The sequence below is a fragment of the Sciurus vulgaris genome (assembly GCF_902686455.1).
Source record: "Sciurus vulgaris genome assembly, chromosome: 2".
In the NCBI taxonomy this organism is placed as follows: Eukaryota; Metazoa; Chordata; class Mammalia; order Rodentia; family Sciuridae; genus Sciurus; species Sciurus vulgaris.
In genome coordinates this window covers 33,562,504-33,585,265 of record NC_136462.1, presented here as the reverse complement: position 1 = coordinate 33,585,265, position 22,762 = coordinate 33,562,504, and the positions used below count along the sequence as shown (strand labels likewise).

The 22,762-nt window shown below is 48.8% G+C and overlaps 1 protein-coding gene across 3 annotated transcripts in view; it reads left to right on the top strand.

Annotated features, from left to right (window-relative positions):
* SMOC1 (SPARC related modular calcium binding 1) overlaps nt 1-22,762 on the top strand; it is a 153,385-nt gene that overhangs the window by 125,781 nt on the left and 4,842 nt on the right. For all 3 annotated transcript variants that reach the window (XM_079127111.1, XM_079127110.1, XM_079127112.1), the window contains exons 8-11: nt 7,355-7,547; nt 8,108-8,190; nt 10,139-10,244; nt 20,016-20,260. In XM_079127111.1, the coding sequence (XP_078983237.1) occupies nt 7,355-7,547; nt 8,108-8,190; nt 10,139-10,244; nt 20,016-20,260 (627 nt within the window). The remainder of the gene's footprint in view (nt 1-7,354; nt 7,548-8,107; nt 8,191-10,138; nt 10,245-20,015; nt 20,261-22,762) is intronic.

Genomic DNA, 22,762 nt, shown 5'->3' with positions numbered 1-22,762 from the left:
TTTGCTTCTGCAGTTCCTCCTTCCACCAGACTCCCTGCCACCCAGCAACGTGGCGGCAGTGTGATGATTCCCCCCATCCACACACTCCCGTGGACCTGGAGAATCCCGAGGCAGGAGGCACACGGTTCCCTACGCCTCTGGAATTTTCTGTTGTGATTTGGAACGGTTATTTCTAACGCATGGTTTGTTATTTTGGGTTATCTTTCAGCATTTCATTCATTTTTGATAGGAGGTGAGGTGGGCGGGAGGCATTTGAAGGGGTTTCAGGGTCACTGTAGGTGACACGACACTAGTGTTTTCCTTAATATTCTTGGCCCAGCAGGATCATTCCTTCTGCAGTGAAACAGAAGTAAGCCTCTCTCCTTTTTCAGGCTGGGTAACCTTTTATTGATGTTCCGCCCCTAAGAAAATCAAGTCTCAATGGTCTGAGGGCCGAGTGTCTCATTTCCCAGGATGAGTCAAGGGGCAGATATTCTTTTTTTTCCGCCCCTGTGGTCTGATCCCCACTGTTTGGCATTTATTCCACAGTGGGTGGCCCATCTCTGGAGCATCAGACTAGAATGAAGTTCTTGGACTAAATACTCTTCCTGAATTCTTTATCCCTAAAATTCCATGGTTCTCTTCTGAGGGAGGAGCTGATGCCAGGGATGGGGGTTGGTGAAAATCGGGGAGGGTGGCACAGTCCTCACTCTCAGGAACTTACAGCCCTATGAGGTCAGGATACAAGGGCAAGGGTCACAGGAGGGGCAGAGACTGCAGGGCCCTGGTGCTCCCCAGCCTTCTGCCAGGGTGAGACCCTCAGGGCAACTTCAGGGCTAGACAGGCCTTGAATAAGGGTAGATTCAGCTCCCCTGGCTAGTTCTTTCTACTTGCTTTTTTATGGAACTTTTCCGGCCTCTTCAGAGCCCCTGTGTAAGGCCACTCATAGCCTGGCCCCAGACCTTCTTTGCATCCTCCGCTTGAGCCCTAATCTTTCTTTAGGTCCTCCTTTCTTAGGACAGCATCAGCTTTCCACTGCCTTTTCTGTAGCATAAGCAACTGTGTCAGGATGACCTGAGTAGCCACCATACCAATGGACCTTCCTCCAGCAGGACAGCCCCTGGCCTTTTCCTCTGGGTGGACATAATCCTTGGTCCAGATGGCTTCCCAGACCACATCTTGGAGGCTGGGGACTCCTCTCAGTTCTTCTATGTAAGACTTGTCTTTTTCCTTATGCTCATCTTTCCTGTGGACCTTATGATGGCTTATTCTTTACGTCCACCTGGCTAGGCAACCAGGCCCTACTGTTTGGTCAAACACTGTCTAGATGTTGCTGTAGAGATATTTTGTGGATAGAGTGGTCATTTATAGTCAGTTGACATTGATTTGAGTACCCTTCATGATATGGAGTGGGCCTTATCTAATCAGTGTTGAAGTTCTTTTGCAGGGGGGAATTTAAAGGGAGTGGGGAGGTCAGGCAGATTCCCACTGAGCTATAACCCAATCCCTCTTATTTTTTATTTTGAGACAGGGCTTCGTAAATTGCTGAGGCTGGCCTCAAACTTGCAATCCTCCTGCCTCAGCCTCCTGAGTGGCTGGGATTATAGCATGCACCACCACACCTGGCTCACTTTCAAAGTTCTTAAGAGCAAAGTCTAAGGTTTTTCAAAGAAGGAGTTCTACCTCAAGACTAACACAGATGTCCTGCCTGAGTGTCCAACCTGTGGACTTGACCCTTTTCTTTTGTACTCAAGTCTGCCTGTCACTCTTACCTGAATTTCCAGCCTACTGACCTGCCTACGAATTTCAGACTTGCCAGTCCCTGTGGTCACATGAGCCAACTCCTTAAAATTTCTTTCTCCTCTCCTCTCCTCTCTCTCTCCCTCTCCTGCTCCCTCTCCCCTGCTGGTTTTCTTTCCTTGGAGTGGCAGGGGTCTCACCCTTGCCTTCCCTCACTACCCATCTCTCCCACTGCCTCTGCCTCAGGGAGGTTCCCGTCTTCATTCATCAGAATTCACATCTGGCCCACCCATTGCTGTTGACTGTATTCTGAAGGTGCCTGGGTGTTGGGTTACCCAGGGTTTCAGCCTTTTCTCTGCCCCTTCTTTTAGCACATCTCCCTCTGGAAGGCTGCCACCAGAAAGGAGACCCCGCCCAAGGAGCTGAGACTCCTGTCTTGTAATGTTTATGTTGGTTGGCCATTTTTGCTTTAAAAAAAAAAAAAAAAAAAAAGTGGAGAAAAAGATGATGAAAGAGAAAAGGTTCCCAGGAGAAAAGGATAAACTCCGGGCTAAAATCAGGATTGGGGCTTAGCTGAGGATTTAGGTTTTCCATGTCCTCCTTCATTCCTGATCGCCCCGGTAACTGCGAGGCGTGGGCCAGTGCGCAGACAGAGCTGTTCTGCATGCTTATCCCTTCTTGGCGGGACCCCTAAGGCTCGGGCCCTAGGCCTTGAGGCAGGGCTTAGTTGGTCTGGTTCCACTGGCCTCTGCTCAGCTCGGCTTGGCTTACCACCCCTGGGCCTGCTCAGGCTGTGCATTTTCCGGTGGGAGGCGCTGGCCTTGGCTGCATTTCTACACAGGGTGCTTCTCTGTTCTGTGTCTTCTTTAGCAGCCAAAGGTTTGTGAGTGAAGCTTCAGTCACTTGCTGTCACGGAGGGAGTGACCCTGCTCTCACTTCTTTCCTGCACCATCCCAGGGATGAGGTTATAAAGGGTAGGCATGTGTGAGTGTGTAAGTATGTGTGCCATGGATTCCCATGCCCCCTGGCCAGCCCCGGCTGTTCCCTCTTCCCTGCTGTTTATTATGTCTTCTGAGTGTGTGCAGATGGTCCTGGCCCATTTCCATAGTTACTGGGGCAGACCTCATCTTGTCCTCCTTCCCTGAACTTTCCAAAGCAGAGACAGAGTGTTTGAGAACAGGGGGTGTCCACTGCTGGGGACTCCACCCGCTGAAGATGGTGGTGAAGAGACCCTTGAAAGTGACCTCCTGTCTTGCATTCTGGACAATGACTTCTAGGAAAGCTGACAGATGTGAATTTTAACTGAGAAGGGCAGAGGGCAATAGTGGCCTCCCAGCAGGGCTGTCTTCTGGGTTCTCAGATATGGAATGAGCCTTTGCCCCTAGGTACTTAATAATTAGCATTTGCATGGCGAAGCACTGCAGGAATAATTTGATGATTGGTTGATTGAAGGACTTACTTTCAGGGGCTGCAAAAATAGTTGTGTGATAAATTGATCAAGAATTGAGCAGGTCTAGATGTTTTAATTATCTATGCTATGTAATAAAACACCCCCAAATTTATTGACTTAATATAAAAAATAATTTATTCTTGCTGCTGTGTCTATGGGTTGGCCCAGTGGCTCTTTAAATGGTTTTACTTAAATTCCCTCAGGGTCTTATCCAGGTGGAGGGTCAGTGGGGCTGGAGCATCCACGAAGGCCTCTCACACGTGCTGGCCGTGGGCTAAACTGCTTCTCTTGTCTGTGTCCTCTCTTCTCCAGGAGGCTAGACTGGTTTCTGTAGATGGTGGCCTCAGGGCAGCTTGCAAGGAAGTGATGGGGAAAGTGCGAAGCCTCTGAAGGTCTCCCTTAATGTCATCACTGTGACATTTTACTGGCCAAAGCCAGTCGTGCTCAGTGTAGATGGGTCTATATAAAAGCACTGTTTTGGTCTTTTGTGACCAAAAGACCTGGCAAGAACAATTCGAGGAGGAAAGACTTATTTGGCACTCACAGTTTCAGGGTTTCCATTGGTGAGTAGCACACTCCAGAGCTCTGAGCCTCTGTGAGGTTCCGTGTCTGGGCGGAAGGCAGTCAGGAAGCAGAGCTGTGCTCACCAGGGACAAAATATAAACCCCAAAGGTACGTCCCTAGGGACCCACCTCCCCCCTCCACTCCCCACCTGCCTCCAGTTACCACCCAGTTAATTCATATCAGTGGATTAATGCACCGATTCCGTTAAAGCTCTGCTAACCCAATCATTTCACCTCTGATTTTTCTTGCATTGTTGCACACATGGGGTTTGGGGGGACACTTCCATCTAAATCATAACAGGCATGAAGAGAGAGAGGCACAATCACTGAAGACTGTTTTGTAACAATCTACTACATATACTGAATAAATGAAAAATGTAGGTTAGATTAAAAGTCAGATTAGCCTATGGCAGTGAAAGAAAGCATTGAGACGTCACTGCAGAGAGGTGAAGGATGTAGCCAAACTGGAGTCCCGGTTCTGCCACCTCCTAGTTTGTAGTCTTGACCAAATTCCTGCACCCTCCCCTCAGGTAGTAGAACACATCTTATAGAATTTGAAGGAGCCCGATGTAGATAAATACAAGTAGAGAGTCCAGTACCAAGTCTGGCTTATGGTAATGCTCAAATAAATTTTAGCTGCTGATTTTTCATTTTATAGTTCTGTATTGGTGGGTGAGTTACCAATTGGGTTTTAAGTTTCCTATTTCAGAGGCATAGAGAAAAATACTCAGGTCCAAGATTTGTCATTTGCTTAAGTTGAGAAGATATGGTCAGTTCAGAAGCCGTGCTGTGTCGAGCACACTTGGTTTTGACGGCAGCAGATTTGGGGTAGTCTGCAAAGTACCAACCTGGACGGGCTCACTGTAAAAATGAATGTATTTTCTTCCTAGGGCAAGTGGTTAGAGGCAGTACCACCTAGAGGTTAGCCATGGGGGCTTTGCTCTCCTCCTTGATTGAATTCCCGGCATGCTGCTTCTCTCTCCTGCAGAATGAACTTGGAAAAGTGCATGATCTCTAAAGTTCACCTTCCTTGTCCTCTGAATATTGGCTTTTATTGTTATCCGTGGTAAAGATGATTTTAAGGGAGAGGGTCTCTCTCTGGAAGACACTGCGTACTTTTCACAAATGGTTGGTGCTATGATGACAAACCATTCTTGTCTTTTTCTAAGAGGACACCTGGACATGCAGGGGCTGTAATAAAGTAATAAATAGATGAGTAATGAATAACAAGATAATAAGGTAATAAGCTCTGCATTTAGTCTTCTCCTTAATACCATGCTACTCTCCGTTTTTCTAGATGACTGAGTTTTATCATTTATGATTTTATTCTCAGTAGAACTTTCCAGAAGCTGACTGTACACATTTCTGAACAGCCTTCAAGGACCTCCAAAACTCCATCCTCAGGGCCCACAGCGCTGGCAGCACCTCTTCCTGCCTGGCCCCTGCCCACATTGCCACAGGCCCCAGGACCCCCAGTGGTGTGAAGTCAGGTTCATTACTCATGCTGCCCCCGTGGTGGAGTGGAGGGAGTTCCCTCCTCCCCTCCCCGTGTCTTGCTGTGTCTGATTTGTGACCCAGAAGGTTGGCCTGGAGGGCCTTAATTTAAAGCCTCAGAGGTTGTTGTAGGAACGTGGTGCCCGCAAAAAGCTGTTTTCCTCTGCCTTTGCCTTGCCGTCGCCTCTTTCAGGGCATGAAATATGAAGCAGGAAAGTAAGGCTACCAAATTGGGGTGGAGGGAGCTATTACAAACCCCTTGTGTAATCCACTTGAAGTTGCTCTGGTGCCTTCCCAGCCAGAGGCTGAAGTCAGAGGGCCGGGTCCATGTGCCAAGTTCCCCCAGGTCCCCTTTCCCACTCGATTCTGGTCTCTCCTAAACTGCCCCCAGGTGCTCTGGTGGTGGTTACAGCTGGGGCAGAGTCCCTAGTCTGATGTTCATCAGTTGCTTTAACCTACACCTTATCCAGCCAAGGAGCGTCTCTTTAGCTTGGCTGAGTTTGCATTATGGAAACAATACTTATTTTTTCATTTTCCAAGTTAAAAATTACATTTCTGTAGTGAACATACTATATATATATACACACCTGCCTCTTGTCCCTCAAATGTTTTTAGACCCCAAGGAAATATTCTCCTTACCCTGCAAAGGGAATTACTGGGCTGTTGTGACTCTTCAGCATTTTCCCTGCCAGTGAGGCACAGGACAGTTTCCCATAGTCTGACTTCTTTAAACCAGTGTTGAGCTTTGTGTCTCTTGTACACCGTGATGTATTTGGGCTTCACATGTATGTGTGTCATTAATGGAACCATTATTTTGAGGGCTTTGGCTTCTTTAGGGTAACATTTCTGTTATTTTGATCATTTGCTCTGAGTTTAGTGAGTGACATGGCTCTCGAGGTTCCTGAGACCAAGTTCCTGCTCAAAGAACAGCATTTTGTAAGCTTACAAAAATTCCACGGGATGCCCAAGACTATATTCCTATCAATTTCTTCAAGAGGAAAGCCACAGAATAATGTTCATGAAAAAAAGTAATCATAAAATCAGGGAATAAATAGGGTAAATGAAGAAAATAAGGTTTTAGGACAGGTTCATAATGCAATCCTTGCTTTATAAAAAAAAGAAAAAGAAAAAAAAGAGCTGTTGTGTGTGTTGTGCATCTGAATTTGCTTATATATGCGTACATGGCAGAAGATCTAAGGAAGGTAGAGGGGTTAACTTTGATGAGGTTATAGGTCATTCAGTTTTTTTGCTTTTTAAAAGTTTTCTTTATAATAAGGAAAGAAATCCAACACTTTATTTTTAAAAATTAGAACGGAAACAAAAGCAAAACCAAAAAGAGCAAAGGGAAGCCAGGCTGGTGGACAGGGTAGAATTTTCAGGTAAGGGCCGAGCAGGTGTGAGGCTCTGTGCCTGGTGCAGGGCCCCTTACACTGTCTCTGCCTGGGCCTGGCTCAGGGGAAACCTGGTTTGGATGTTCAGACATGTCGACTTGTTCCTGAGACCGCTGAGCAAGACACCTTCCTGCCAGGCCTGTTTTCTCTCCCACTGGACAGAAGCAGCAATGAGTAACCAATCCAAGCCCATCGGCCTGCTTGGTCCTGTTGGAGGATGGGAAGTTGCTGAACTTGGCTCTTGGGTCTGTTCTTCTTGGGTGGTGAGCATCGCTTTGCATGAGGCTGGTGGCTCGTGCTCTGTCCGGCTGTGTCTGGGCTTGGCGTCTACCTACACAGGACACCCCTGCATCGGCTTGCTGGGCAGCCTGGCTCCTGCGCCTGCCTTTCCCGGAGCCAGTAGACAGTGCATCAGCAGGAACCACTCTGAAAACAGTGAGGAAATTCCAGCCCCAGGGCAAACTGCTGCTCTGAGAGGGAGCAGCCACGGAGCCCTTGGCCGGCTTGTAGCTGGAGCAGACTCTGTTTGGTGGGGATGCTGATGAGCCCTGGCAGTGGAGATGACCACAGAGCCATTCTGGGCTTCCCAGCCCCTCACCACAGGCTGGCATGGGAGACACAGCCGTCTGTGATGCTTCAACATGCAGGCCGTCTGCTCCTTGGGGCCAGGCCTGGTCATTGCTCTTTGATGCTGAGCACAGAAGTGTTAGTCACAGAGGCTGCATCTTCTCTTACAGAGAAAGTCCACTCATGTGACCAGGAAAGACAGAGCGCCCTGGAAGAGGCCCGGCAGAATCCCCGTGAGGGCATTGTCATCCCTGAGTGTGCCCCTGGGGGGCTCTATAAGCCAGTGCAGTGCCACCAGTCCACCGGTTACTGCTGGTGTGTGCTGGTGGACACTGGGCGCCCACTGCCTGGGACCTCCACTCGGTAAGCCTGCCCACAGCCTCTGCTGCACCTGAGCACATCCTGGGATAAGAGGACCAGCTTCCGGTTCTAGCATTTCTCCACTTTACTGCCCTGGTTTGGTGGGAGTCAAGTCGCTAGGAGACCACCTTTTCTATTCATGAGCAAACGAGATTCAGTTAGGAAGATCCTGGGCCCTGGATTCTGGTCCCAGATCTGACTCTAGCTGTGGACCTTGGAAAAGTGTTCACCTACCTGGGCCTCAGTTGCCTGATGAGAGTTTTGTGTTGTCAGAGTCAATAGGCTCTATGGATCAAAAAAAAAAAAAAAAAAAGAAATTCTGTGCGCAGATCTAGGGCGGCACTGTTGTTATGCTCGAGTGGTTAAAATGACAAACCCGAACATGTCTCAATGGGAACATTTGTGCTAGATTGCACTGTAGGTGCTAGACAGTGCAGGAGGCGTTTTGCTGTCAACCCTGAGGGCTCTAGTCTAAGTGACAACACAGATCTTTGCTGGGCAGTAGTGGCTGAAGTATGCTCTGTTGCCAACCCCTCCAGACCTCCCACCTCTCTTCCTTCCAGCTATGTGATGCCCACCTGCGAGAGTGACGCCAGAGCCAAGAGTGCAGAGGTGGACGACCCCTTCAAGGACAGGGAGTTACCAGGTGGGAGTGCTGCCCTGCGGGCACCTTTGGCTCACTTCCTTCCTTCCTTCCTTCCTCTCTCCCGCCCTCCCTCCTTCCTTCCCTCCCTCTTTCTTCCTTTCCTTTTTTTTTTTTTTTTTTTCTTGGATTGAACCCAGGGGTACTTGACCACTGGGCCACATCCCCAGCCCTTTTGATACAGGGTCTCATGACCTAGGGTTTCACTAAGTTGTTAAGGCTGGCCTTGAACTTGTGATCTTCCTTTCTCAGTCTCCCAAATCACTAGGATTATAGGCATGTGCCACTGTGCCCGGCTCTCCTTGCTTCTTTCTGTTCCTCCACCCCTCGTCATGCAGAAGCAGCTCCTCCTCTGTTTCCCGCTCTGTTCTGCAGCACAGGAGGTGCATCACCAGGACACAGAGCCAGGAGCCTAGTACTGTGCCTTGAATGCATTGCTTTTTCTCCTTGCCCTTGCTCCTGTATCTTTAAAATGTGGCCCTTGGTTAAAGTCCTGTCCAGAGGATTCCACAGTCCATTCTCCATCCTCATGTGGCTGCAGCAATGTTTTTGACTGTGAACTATTTTTTCCCAGGGCCTTTAAGAGAAGATGGCTTACTGGGAGGGGCTCTCCAGAAGCAATCTGGACAGCACCTGCCACCTACCTTGCAGGGTGCTTTCCTGATGATCTCTAGTGACACAGAACGACTTATGGTGGGGAGGTTGTGGTGGGTGGAACGCACGACCCTGAAGTGGCTGCTGTTCTGGGTTTCTGCTTATTTATAGTAAATTTTGATTGTGAATTACATTATGATCACTAAATATTGGGGATTTGGAATCCCATAGTTTTCACTCAGTACAAAGTCAGGGGGGTGCTGGTGGGAACTTGGGCCACCTTCCCCTGACCCACTGGGACTCCAGAGTGAGAATTGAAAGCAGAGAGTCCTTAAAGTTGGGAGCTTCTCACATGAAGTTCACAGAAATCACCCTGTCACCAAAGTGGAGTTGCGGAGGTCAGGTGCCTCCTGGCCATTCCCTCAACGTAGGAGAGTTGGGATTCTGCTTTGTGCCAGGCACCGGCTATAATCCAGCATTCAAAATTGACAGGAGGCTTAGAGAGTGGAGGAGACAGGTCATGTACAACTGAGGGAAGGCATGCACTGGTCATACTCACTCAGGAGGAGAGCGAGATGCTGCGGGAATGTCTGGGGAGCCCCTCAGATGCTCTGAGAAGTAACGGTTAACCCAAGACCTGGCGGCTTTGGAGAGAGTCGAGAAGGAAGTAGTTGCTGCAGAGAGACTGTGGCTGTGCTGAGGGCCCATTTGGTTCTGGCAGACACTCATGGGGACTCCCCCCTCTGCAGTTGCCTGGTGGTGTTTTCCCCGGTGGTCCCTGCTAGTGGGTGTGGACTTGGACCAGCCTCACCCAGGAGAAGGTTCGCCTGCACTGGGGTTTCGCAGGAATACTGCCCCGGGAAGAGGAAGCAGGGGAGGATTTACAAGGGAGGGTCTGTGGTACCATCTCAGCTGGATGAGGAGGAAAGGGAAAAAAGGGAGGAGGTTCTTGGATAGACACAACGATTGGTAGACCTAAGTCCACTAGGGCCAGCGGGGCTCCTCTCTCCTCCTCCTGCTCCCACAGCATCTGGTCCTTATCCCTGGAGTAGCATTCTCACTCTAGGATGGCCGCCTGGCCATGGACTTGACTGTGGTAGCTCAACATCTTGTGAATTCCACAAGGATGAGGACCCTGAGCTTCGCCTCCCTGGCATTTAACACAGTGCCCGGGTTGGTACTCAGCAGTGGCGTGGACGTCACTGAAAGCATTATTGTCCTTGTGGCCTGAGAGTAAATGGTGGAGGTTTATGAGAATCCTGCGAGTGGATTTGGCTGGGAAAGGATGGTAGTGAGGAAAGCTGTTAACTCGCTTATTTACCTGGCATCTGCCTTCAAATCTCATTTTATCTTTTAGGCTGTCCAGAAGGGAAGAAAATGGAATTCATCACCAGCCTCCTGGATGCCCTCACCACTGACATGGTTCAGGCCATTAACTCAGCAGCACCCACTGGAGGTGGGAGGTGAGAATGTGAGCAGGACTCAGGCCCGGTAGGGAACATGGGGCCCAGGACTCTCCAGATGCCATGGGAGGCTGGAAGGGTGGCAAGGCAGGCCGGGAAGGGGCTGGAAGCCTATCCTGTTTCTGAAACCATATGTGCCTGGCTTTGTCCTACTTTCTGCCCAAAATCTTCCTGCCCTTCAGTCATCCCTATTTTTGAGCTGTGTGTCTCTTGCTTTGAGTTACCTAGTTTACAGGGTTATCTGGAAACTTCCAACTATTTAATCTTGGAAGAGGAAGCAAAGGAGTGAGAGTCTTAAATAGCAGGAAGAGTAATGAATGGTCTTCTGATGAGAACAGGGAGCTCATGGAGGGCAGAGGAAGAACACAAAGTACTTTGTGATTTTATTTTTCTCTGAGAAGACAGGATCCATATGCCTTACAGGCCTCCTGATGATACCAAGGAGCTCTGGGCAGTAGAATTGGATACTGTGGTAGCCAAGCTTTGTCCAGGAGTTAATATGGTAACTGAGGCAGTGCTGACATGAGGCTGAAATGCACGTGCTCCAATGCACGTGCTCCTGGTTGACCAGCATCCCTAGAGCTCATAGTGGGCCCATTGGGTCAGTAGACCAGAACACACATCCAAGCTTCCACTGAGGACCTTTTGAGCACATATGGTGGTAAATTCTGGGCTAGGGACTAAGTATCCGGGACTATGAGGCAGGTCCCTGCCTTCCAAGACTGCAGCCAGACGGGGCTGCTTGACCATAGACAGAGGCTTACAAATTGTGTGGTGGAAAAAGGTTGTCTAACTCAGTGTGAAGGAGTCAGAGAAGGCTTTCTGGAGGAGGTGATAACTGAGCTGTTTTGAAGGACAGGTAGGACTTAGCTAGTTAAAGGAAGGAGAAAGCCATTCTAGGAAAGAGGGAAAGAAAATTGTGACTCCAGGAAAGTACTTGTCTACAGTTCAGTATGACTGGCCCCAGGTGGTGAAGGAGGAGGTGCAGGAGAGAGTGACCATGATAAGATGAAAGATGCAGGCAGAAATCAGATTCTAAAGGGCCTGTGAGATATGCAGAGCGGGAGGCACGGTAGGGGCTAGCAGGTAGCCAAGGAAGGGAGTCCCAAGGTATTGAGGCTCCTTACAATAGCAGAGGTACCATGGGCTTGACAGCCTGCTTCTGAGTAAGTGGCCCATCAAGGCTGGAAGCTGGTTCCCAGCTTCTTCTCAGAAGCAGAGCTGCTAGTAAGGTAAGGAGTGACACTGGAGGACAGGCCTAGACCTTAGGCCCTGTGGAATGGGCACGTATGGAGGTGATGATGAGCAGGGATGTTTAGGGTGGATTTAGAATAGGGATCCAGGATTACATGCGTAGCCAACAATGACCTGCATCCTGAAGCAGACGAAGGCGGCCATGAATGCCCAATTTTATATCATCTCAAAGTGATTGCCACAAACAACCTAATGCCAGATAAACAAAATGGGGTGTATTCATAGAGTGGACTATAATTCAGTCTTTAAAAAAAGAAATAAAGAAATCCTGTTACATTGAGGAAATTATGCTAAGTGAAATAAGCAAGTCACAGAAGCACTCCACTCTCGGAGCTATCTGAAACAGGGTCAGAGGGTAGATTGGTGTTTGCCCAGGGCGATGGGGAGAGGGAAACAGGGAGATTTTAATCAATGGATATCAAGTTTCGATCAAGCAAGATAAATTAATTCTAGGAATATGGTGTACAGCATTGTCCTTCTAGTTAACAGAACTGTGTTTTGCATGATAGATCTTATGTTAAATGTTCTATGCTAAAATTAAATTTTAAAAAAGAAGAGGGAAGTGGAGGAGGGAAAAAATGAATGCAGTGGTTGTCACTCTTGGGAAGTGCTTGTGGGACACCCCATGCTCCTGTGAGCTCTGAGCTGGTCTCTGGCTGTGGCTTTGTCTCCACTTTCCCTGGGGATAGGGGCCAGGCCTCCCCTCGGAGGAGAACAGCACAAAATCTGAGGAAGATGGAGACAGGGTCTGACGGGCCCACAGATGGCAGTTTCCCCCAGGCCGCTCACGGTGCTCAGTACCTAAGATTCAGAGGATGCACCCTGATTGCCAAGAAGGCGAGAGGGGTGTGAGTTTTGAAAAGGCAGTAGTATTGTGTGCCTTTAGGCTTTCTGTTGAAAGTATGGAAAGACACCTGTTGTTTCATGCAAAAACAAGCAAGAGATTCAGTAGCCCCTTTTATCTGGGGTTTCACTGTCTGTGTTTCCAGTTACTTGCTCCAGTGTGGTCCGAAGATATTAAATGGAAAATTCCGGAGATAAACTATTCATAAGTTTTATATAACTTTTTTTGCAGTATATTGTTATGTATGTTTTGTTTTATTATTAGTTATTGCTAATCTCTTGTTCTGCCTAATTTATAAATTAAAACTTTATTGTAGGTGTGTATGTTAGAAAAAAACCTAGTCTAGGGTTCCGTACTATCTGTAGTTTTAGGGATCCACTAGGGGGCTTGGAATGCATCCCCTGCACATAAGGGAGACTACTGTATTTATGTTCATTAGAAGAGAGAAAAAGAAAAAAGAAAAAAAGGAGCAGGAGTGGGCTTAAAAAATTCCTAGGTCTGGGTGGTCCCATGCACAGTTCTCTGCTGGCTGTCACCACCAGCTTGGGGTTCCTTCCAGCAGTTCTGCCTCAGTCCCACACAGACAAGACTTCAAGCTCCACCCTGTTGGTCTCCACAGGAGCCACTGCCTTGGGTGCTGATGGCTTTGGTTACAGGGAAGGGAACACAGATGGGCTCTGCCAGCAGGGCAAGTGAGGATTGATGCCTTGCCCTCGGATCACAGGTAGAAGGGTTTAAAGACAATAAATACCAGGAAGTTTATAAAGTTTTAATACCAGTGGATCCTTAGAGACAGGATTTTTTTAAATCTCCTCTTTCAAGTGTAATTTAGAGTTGGGAAAAGTTTAAAAAAAAAAAAACTTTACAAGTTTTTCATATTAAGCTCATTGCAGCTTACCTGCTTGGTTTTGATAGGCATGAGAAAGGTGTGAACTGTTTTTGCTAGTTCCGATTTAATCAACAGACAAACCAGATGGACCAAGAAGTAGTTTAGAAATCAAGGAAGGGGGAGAAGTAGTGTACAGGGAGGTGGGCGACCAGGGTTGACAGGCTTCTGGGTTTAAAGCCCTCCCGGGTCTTCCCATTACCTGTACCTTAAGCCCCGACTCTCTCCCGAACTGGCCCTGCAGGATGCTCATGCTGCCTCTGGCCCTCCTCCAGTACTACTTCTTTCTACCACTGTGTTCCAGCCTCCTCACTTCCTTTGGCAGGTCAAGCTGACCTTGACCCCGGCTTCTCCCTCAGTCTAGAATGGGATTGTTCTTCTTCCCATGACTGGCCCCTGCATATCCATTTAAACATCACCTTCTGAGAGACAGTCCAGTCTGAAGGAGCTGTCCAATCACCCTGTCCCAGCACCCCTTTGGGACTTTCAGCCTGGTGCTTGTTATTATCTGAAGTTTTTCCTGCTGGCTCACCCCACCCAGTGAGAAATGAAGCTCTACGGGGGGAGTATCTGCTGTCTTTTTCCCTCTGCTCTATTCCTAGCACTTGGACTAGTGCCTAGTGTATAGTAGGTGCTCAGTGATATGTGCCAGTGAATGAATAGCTAGAAAGACAAATGGATGGGTGGATCCTCGAGGGTCCACCGACTACTGCAAGACTACATGTAAGGCTGGCTGCCGCTGTCCAGTTAACTGTGGCCCCCCTTTGTAACCAGGGCTCTAGAGCACCTGCCTGGGTCTGAGGGACTTGGGCATGGTATAGACAGAACCTGGTCAGTCACTCCTCGTCTGTGCTGAAGAAGAGAGGCATGGGGTAGGTAGAGATTGAATAGCACATCTGGAACAGGGCTGATGAAGATAATTAGGAAATCCAGGCTTTCTGGGTTTTGGCCTTAGGTTTGGAATTCAAGCAGAGCTGGGGTTGCAGTCATGAGGTTAAGGAAGCCACATCTGGTCCCTCCTGCATCCTCTCAGGGTCTGGCAGTTAAAACTGGACATCAGCTAAGGCCAGCAGGAAATGGTCCCAGATGAAGACAGTGGGAAGAAGTGACAGGAGGATATTGGGACAGTGCAGAAAAGAGGACATCTTGTCCCTCAGCCAACACCTGTTGTGATTTTGGCTTTGCATCAGCTCTCACATCTTAGCCCACCCCTGCATGAGCTCCGTGCTTGGTTCTAGGGACATGTCCTGGCCTGGAGGAAAGATGCACCCCCAGGACTGCACTACAGCGTCTGTGTGATAATGGTGTCCATGTGACAATAGAGCCTGGGAAGAGCTGCTGGGACTCGGGAGGGAGAGTGTGTGAGGGCTGGTTCGACCTAGGAAGTGACATTTGAGCCACTTCTTCACTTGCCAGTGGGAAACTGCCTCACCTAGATGGACCAGGGGTAAGGACATCCCAGAAGAGGGGCCCATATGTGTAGCAAGAGATGAATGAAAGTGGATACGTGGAATTGCAAGAAGCAGCGTGGTTGTTTGGGAGGCAGGACGTGGACTGGTGGGAGATGAGGCTTCAGGGTTGGGCAGAGCCCTAGTGGTGCTGGGCCACGTGAGTCACGCAGGAACCACGGGAATGGATGGGCATTTTCCAACACTCATCCTGCTGGTGCTTTGCAAGCAGGATTTAGAGGGAATAAGAAAGAGGAAGGTTACAGCAATTGTCAGCATGAGGGATATGAGGGCAGGACTGTGGGGGGAAGGCATGACTAACTAAAGCTTCTGCAATGAAATCGAGAACATTTCAAGACTCAGTGGATACAGGGAGTGGGAGAGAGGGAGGAGGTGTCAGCTTGCTTTTCTGGCCTCCTAGCCTGATTCAGTGGTGAAAAGCAGTGCCGCCCACACCTAAAAATAGACCAAGTAGAATGGAGTCTGGGGAAACTTCTGTGGCTGGTGCACGGGAGGGGGCCCCCACAGATATCACTGGATGACATCTATCCTCAATGAACACTTGCTGAATAGCTGAGCGAGCTACCAAGACTCTGGAAGGTGGGGCTCGCTCCTTGAAGCAGCCCTCCCATGGTACCCTTGCGCCTTTATTAGTCCTGAAGGAAGACTTTTGAGACCCCAGGCAGCATAGTCTCTTAGAGTGTGGGAACCCACCCTTGCTGGCCCACCTAGGCACAGCCAACCTGGAGAGGAGCAGGAACAGGCTGCATGAGCCTGCTGGCCCTTCTGAGGCCCCCTAAGGAGAGACGGCCTCTATTGGGCTTTATCCTCTCTGCCCACTTCAGCTGCCTGTTGATGGCTTCTGCAAGGAAGAGACTGGAATGTGGCTGACTTGGCATTTCCCAGCCCCACCCGCACAGCTGGTGGGGCCTGGACCCAACTCCAGATGGGGCTCAGTTGGTCTGCTTGGCTTGGCCTGGGCCCCCTGGCTGCTCTGCCTTACCTTCTCGAAAATTGCTTAGGGCAGCAGAACTGGGCCCAGATCTTGGCCAGCTCAGGTTGTGGTAAATGGGCTGGCTCTCCAGCTGTGCATTGCAGCCAAGGCCTGGCAGGGCTGAGGCTGTAGAAACAAAACTGAAAGTGCTGCAGGAGATGTACAGCTTCTGCCACCCCTGAAAGTGGGCGGCGGCTCTGTGGGGCTGTTCACGGAGGGACGTGGCTTAAGGGAGTTCCCCATCCCTGGAAGCAGGTGTCACTAAAACAGCCCGGGGGCTGTGGACGCTGGTGTTGCGCTGAACCATGATCTTCTCAAATCTGAAATTTGGTATCATTTAGGTGTATTTTCCACACTATATCCAAAGAAACTTGGGCATTCTATTTACCCAATGCCAGTGTTAGTCTAAGGCCGTGGGTGCATGCTGCAGATGTTTTAGAAGGATACTTCCAGAAAATTGAAAAAACTAGGTGGGTCAGTGGGGTATGGCTTTGAGGTCAGGATGTGAGTGGTGGGGAGTCTGTGATGGGAAGGTCTCTAGCAAAAATGACTTGAGAGATCCTGGAGAATCTAGGGAGATCTTCCCACCCCACCCTTATCCAGCACTTGTCCAGGAAAAATCTCAGAATCTGCTAGGTTAGCAGAGGCCTCTGGTGTCTGTTCGCATGTGCTCCCTGCTGGTTTGGCTATTGCAGGACTCCTGACAGATTTCAGTCTGAGCGGGAGCTCGTGTAAACAATGGTAGATGACCTGCTGTCGACCGTGTTTGTGACTATCACCATACCAGAAACTTGATGTACAGTTCTAAATCAGATGCCTTTAGTACTTTTCTTTTTTAAAATTTCGTTTTGTTAGAAATATGGAAGCGACCCCCAAGCCCCTCCCAGCTACTGTCTTTTGTCTCCATCTTCCTCCAGAAGTGTCATGCTTACATACTCCTCTGGAGACATGGCTGGAATTTCCATTCCTCTAGATCAAGCGTTCTTTACTTGAGCCCGTGGACTTTGGATGGGCCTTAGGGAATCCCTGCATCCTTAAAGTCGACAGACTTCTTTGTTTATGGGTGTTTTTCCAGAAACAAGGCCTATATATATATATAGCTTTGTTTAGGTTCTCAGGTGAGCCCATGATCCCCTCATGGATCCAAAGCTAAGAAGTTCTTGGTATAAAGCACTTGGACTTTGACCCGACTGAGGTGTTGAGTTCTTAATTATGACCCTAACGCCACCTAGCCTCACAGGTAGACTGAGGGCTGTGTTACTTGAGGAGGCGACCTGGAGGGCAGATGGCTTCAGAAGCAGAGCCTCATGCTAGCTGGGAAGGAAGGGCATGGAGACAGGACACTCAGGCCCCATGGGCCAGGTCATGGGGTCATGGTTTGGTGAGGCCTAGGAGAGCCTGTCCTGGGAAGTGTGCCTGAATATCTCAGCCTAGCCATACAGCCGGGTGCCCAGCAGGGCTGGGTCGTGTAGGCCAGCAGTGGAAGTCAAGGCTGCTCAGCAGTGTGAGGTCCTGATGGGAGAGAGGAAAGCAGGACCATAGTGCTTCTAAGAAGAGGACAGGGCAGGAAGCAGGAAGGGCCAGGTGATCACTCTGGCATGGGAGGAAACTCTTAGAGGTTGCATTTGGGAAGAAGACCTGCTTCTTGCTGCAGAACAGCCTGGAGGAAGGGGTGTGTGTGTGTGTGGGGGGGGGCTCTATCAATGGAGCTGGTGAAAACTGGACAGGCAGGAGCCCAGGAACACGTGTTGGAGGGAGCGAGCCTCCCCTGGCAGGGCCTCTGGGTGGGATGACCTCATCCCTTCCCGGCTCCTCGACTGAGGCTTTATTATTCCAGCCTCTGGGTAGACATTACGCTATGCGAGCCTAAAGGTTAAAGGAAGAGCTGCCTTTGCCTTGGGGCTCACATGGCTCCCTGGCGGGAGGGCCAAGGGGGCAGGTCCCTGACTGCCTCCCGCTGAGAGGGCTTCCTCAGGCTCCCAGGACGCTGCAGCTGCGTCCTCCCTGGCTCTAGGGGAAGACCAAGGGAGGTATGGCGCTCCCATGCTGCACCCCGAGCACCTCCACAGAGAATATTCTGCCTGCCCGCCTGGTGTAGACTGCAGGGGCCATCTTGAGAGCACACGTTGCAGGTACACAGAGGAAGAGTAAAACCACCAGAATATTGGCAGCAAAAAAAAAAAAAAAAAAAAAAAGATCCAAGTTTTACATTGAAGAATTTCACACCTGCTTCAAAGACCTCCTGCATTTGGTTTCCATGATAGAGTCCCCAAGAGTCAGGGGAGGTGGTGCTCTGCATGGCTTCCTCACACCTTCCTCAGGTACTCCCTGGGGTAAGCTTGTCAGGATGAGGTCCTGCTGGCAGATCCGTTAATTGTGACCTCTTGTAATCAGTCCAGGATGCCCCGGGGGACCTTCCCAAGAACGAAATCCACCTGACCAGGAATTAGGAACGGGCATCTACCAGGAATGATGAGCTGCCTCTTTTCCCCAAAGAAACTTCATTTTTCTTGAATTTTGAGGTCACTTGGGAGGGGTCTGTGTGTATGTGTGTGTATGTAGGTATGTGTTTCTGTGTATGCGTGTGCATGTGTTGCAGGGGTGATTTTGATTTGCTGACTCATTCACATGGCAGTGATCAGAAATGGTCCTTTCCCTTCTGGAAAAACTGACAAACTCCAGAGAGGAGAGAGCATCATTAAGTGTCTTGAACATTTTTCTTACACTAAGTATTTTGAACGCGGGGATCTCCCAACTTCAGCCTTATTCCCCTTTCCAAGGGCAAGTTGCTCAGGCATCTGAACACAGGACTTAGCCCACATTAACTCAGTGTCAAGCTCTGGAAACGGGATCCAGGGTACTGGTGTGTCTCTGTTCTTCTGGTGAGAGACTCCAGCTAGCCCCTCTGGAATAGATCCATCATTAGCTTTAAAAATTATAAATATTAGTTTTCACTCTGACTCCTTTTGGGAAAAGATGAGGATATGAATAAATAAACAAAATGGATGGGTAGACCATTGCATGCAGTTACACATAGACACTGACTTTATAACTTCACGGTCACTAGAGATATATGGACTGTGCAAGATGTGGTCATTAACTGTGCATTTGGATACCAGGTTGTGTCCTGGTCACCCTGTCCAGTGTTCCTTAGCAAAATCACCTGGAGGTACTAGTTAGCATGTAGTCTTTTGGGCCCACCTCAGACCTCCAGACCAACCAGAGACTCACCCGAGCAACTGTGTGAAATGCCTGTTTGAGTCTCTGTGTCTGTACCAGTTGCCTCCTTGTCTCAATTCCTGTTGTACTTGGTACTCAGCTCTGATGGACCATGGGAACACAACACTTGCCATTGAATTGTTGTGGCTTATTTTCATAGTTTTGGCTCTGCCTCATGGGGACAGTGAGCAGCTTGAAGCTAGGGCTACATCTCCCTCTTTGGAAGCCTTCTCAGACCTGGTCTGACACTGGGTGTGGGTGGATACTCAGAGGACCAGTTCCCATAGTTACACACATCAGAGCATGAAAATTTATGTGAGAGGAGCATCTTTTCTAACAGGAAGAGAACAATTTATATCTTAGCTGTATTTTACTTAGGTGAATCAATCCAGCCAATTTGTCTTGAGTACCCATCTTATAGAAGGAAAATCCTAGTTGTAGTAAAGGGTAAGGTGGGTTCATGTATTAAGGGGACCTTATTACCTGGACCCCTAGGAAAAGAATTGTCCAATCTGGAAACTCCAGTTGGAGAGGATGGCTTGATACTGCCCTCAGCTGAGCAGTTCTGAGAGATCTTTGGCTTGGAGGAGCCACTGCTACCTGCCTGTTGGCAGCCCAGCATGAGTACTGTCTTAGTCTGTTTTCTATTGTTGCTACAAAAAAATACCCAAGACTGGGTAATTTATAAAGAAACATTTATTTTGGTTCATGGCTCTGGAAGTTCAAGAACATGGTACCAGTATCTTCTGGGCTTCTAGTGAGGGCATCATATGGCTTCAACTTATGGGGGAAAGCTTAATGGAAGCAGGCCCTTGCAAAGAGGAGAGCATGGGGGCATATGCTTTATAACAGTCACCCCTCAGGAGAACTAATCATTCCTGCAAGATCTAATCCAGTCGCTTGAGCTCTTAAGGTCTCACTTCCAGGTTTTAAAGGTCCCACCTTTGTCCCCAACACAGCTACATTGGTAATCAATTTCAGCATGAGTTTTGGTGGGGCCAAAGCACACTCAAACCATAGCAAGCACCCTGTCATCTGGCTCTCTTGGAGAAAATTACAGTGGGGCTGATGTTCCTGCAAGATCCTGAGTGGTGTTCTCTGGGGTGGGGGTGTCTCCATGGCCCAGATTCTCAGAACCAGACCCCAGCCATACCCTGGAGGAGCGAGTGGTATACTGGTACTTCAACCAACTGGACAGCAACAGCAGCAATGACATTAACAAGCGGGAGATGAAGCCCTTCAAGCGCTATGTGAAGAAGAAAGCCAAACCCAAGAAATGTGCCCGGCGTTTTACTGACTACTGTGACCTGAACAAGGACAAGGTTATCTCACTGCCTGAGCTGAAGGGCTGCCTGGGTGTCAGCAAAGAAGGTGAGTGCTCTCCCCTTTGCTCCTGGTCTTTTGGTACTCGCCATAGCCAAACCCAGGGACCAAGGGCTTTAAAGATTTTAGATATTCATTTATTTAACAAAGCTGTTTACTGGGAGTGTCCTGTGTTTCATGTTAGATGCTTGATACATGGGTGGAATTGACTAAAAAGGTCCCTAATCTTACATAGTCTACTGAGGAGACAGATATTAAGTATTCATGTATACTGTGGTAAGTACTTTGAGAATGTATTAGGATGGGCCAGGCTGCAGTAACAAGTAGGCATGCCCACCCGCCATTGCTCACTTGGAAAATGTTATCTTGAGAAGCATGGTACCAAAATGTGTGTGTGTGTGTGTGTGTCTGTCTATCTTGTGAAGCGTGGTTCCAAATTGTGATATGTGATGTGTGTGTATATGTGTGTGTGGGTGTGTGTTGGGGTGTGGTAGGCAGATGAACTAGAGTGGAGATTACTCCATGTAGTCACTCAAGAGATCCAGGCTGAGTGATTCTGGGATCACTCTGGTATCCATCCTCATCATGCGACTTCCAAGGTTACCCTTGGGGTCATCTCTATCCCAGTCAATCAGCTATGGTAAACATGGAGCAGTGCATGTGAGGTAATTTCATGGGACAGTCCTGGAAGTGACCTGTGCATCACTTCTCATATTTCATTTGCTGAAACTCAGTCCACTAGACCATATCAGTTGTAGGGAGTGGTGACAAGAGGCGAGGTAAGGTTGGAGAGCCTTTTAATCCACATGAAAGACTTTACAAGGTCAGTGGGAAGGCGTTTGTTTTAGTCAGCTTCATTGCTGCTGTGATTAAAATACCTAACAAGAACAACTTGAGAGGAGGAAAAATTTATTTGGAGACTCATGGTTTCAGAAGCCTCAGTCCATAGAAGGCCAACTCCATTCCTGAGGGCTCGAGGTGAGGCTGAACATCATGGTGGAAGAATATGGTGGAGGGAAGTGGCTCACATGATGATCAGAGAGCAGAGTGAGTGAGGGAGGGAGGGAGGGGGAGAAAGAGAGAGAGAGAGAGAGAGACTCCACTCACCAGATATAAAATATATAACTCAAATCCATGCCCCCAATGACCCACCTCCTCCAGCCATACCCTACCCACCTCAGTTACCACTTGGTCAATCCCATCAGGGGATTAATTCACCAATTGGGTTAAGGCTCTCATAATCCAATCATTTCTCCTCTAAACCTTCTTGCATCGTCTCAGACATGAACTTTTGGGGGTACCTAACACCCAAACCTCAACACTATTGAAAGGGTTCAATCAGAGAAATTATAGAAGCAATTTTGCTTTAAAAAATCTGGCTGCATTGTGGGAAATGGATTGGAGATAAGCAAGGCAGGGTCACCCAGAAGAATGTGTGGCATGGTCCAGGCAAGAAGTGATGGAGAGCCTAGTTATGAAAAACACAGGGGAATGAAGAGAAGTGGGTGGGCTGGTGATTGAGTGGACATAGGACAGCAGTTGGTGTGGGCACCTATGCAGGGGGACTGCTCACTGAGATAGGCTACATGGAAGGAAGAGAAGGTGGGTTAGAGGGAAGGGGAGGACCCTGAATATGGTCTCGACATATCCTGTTGAATGCATCTGAAGCCTGAGTGGGTCTACAGGGCAGGGGGAGGGTCTGCACTGAAGATGCAGATCTGGGCGCTACAGACCTGTCGGAAATGGGAAAGCTGGAATCACTTAAGGAGAGTTAGCACAAGAAGACAAAAGAACTTCTCCTTGTTCCTCAGTTGTCAGTGTAAACCCCAAAAGTTGCATGGGTTACCACAAGGATCCCAGTCTTGGGACCTGCCCCTCCACAGCTGGGCTCTGGCTCTGGTTCTGAGGTTGACTGGCGTGTGGCCTGGGTGAGTGACCTTCTCACTCTGGGCACATCTACCCGATGAAGATGGCCGTCTGGCTTCCACCTCCTCCAGCTTTCCATGCCACAATGTAAAGTCATGATTCCATCCTGCCTCTGCCACAGACTCGTTCTTTTATCAATGCATATTAGTCCACCATTCTGTTTCACTTTCTGCATCTGTAAAATGGAAATAATGATAGTATCTACCTCCTAGGGCTGTTGAGCTAATTAAATCCAAAGAAAGTGAGAGCATTTATCATAGTGCCTGAGACATCGAAAGCACAGAATAAAAGGTCAATGTTAATATTCTTCTTCATAAGATTATTGCCTCTGCCAATAGTACTTATCACACTGTGTTACAATTTACTTTTCTGGTTCCCTCCTTGTGGCCATGGACTCTGTCCTCTATTCCTAATCTCTAGCATGTGACACCTGGTAGCAGTTCATTGCATCCTTATCAAATGAGTGAATGGATGGAGAGGGGGTTGCTCCTTGTGGCAGTATCATGCTCAGACATCTTTGGGATCTGTGCTCATTTCGTAGAGCACAGGCAGAGGTCCAGTACTGGAAAGACCCCATCCAGCATTAGTGGTACCCAGGTCAACCCAGGAGCACTTGCAGATTGA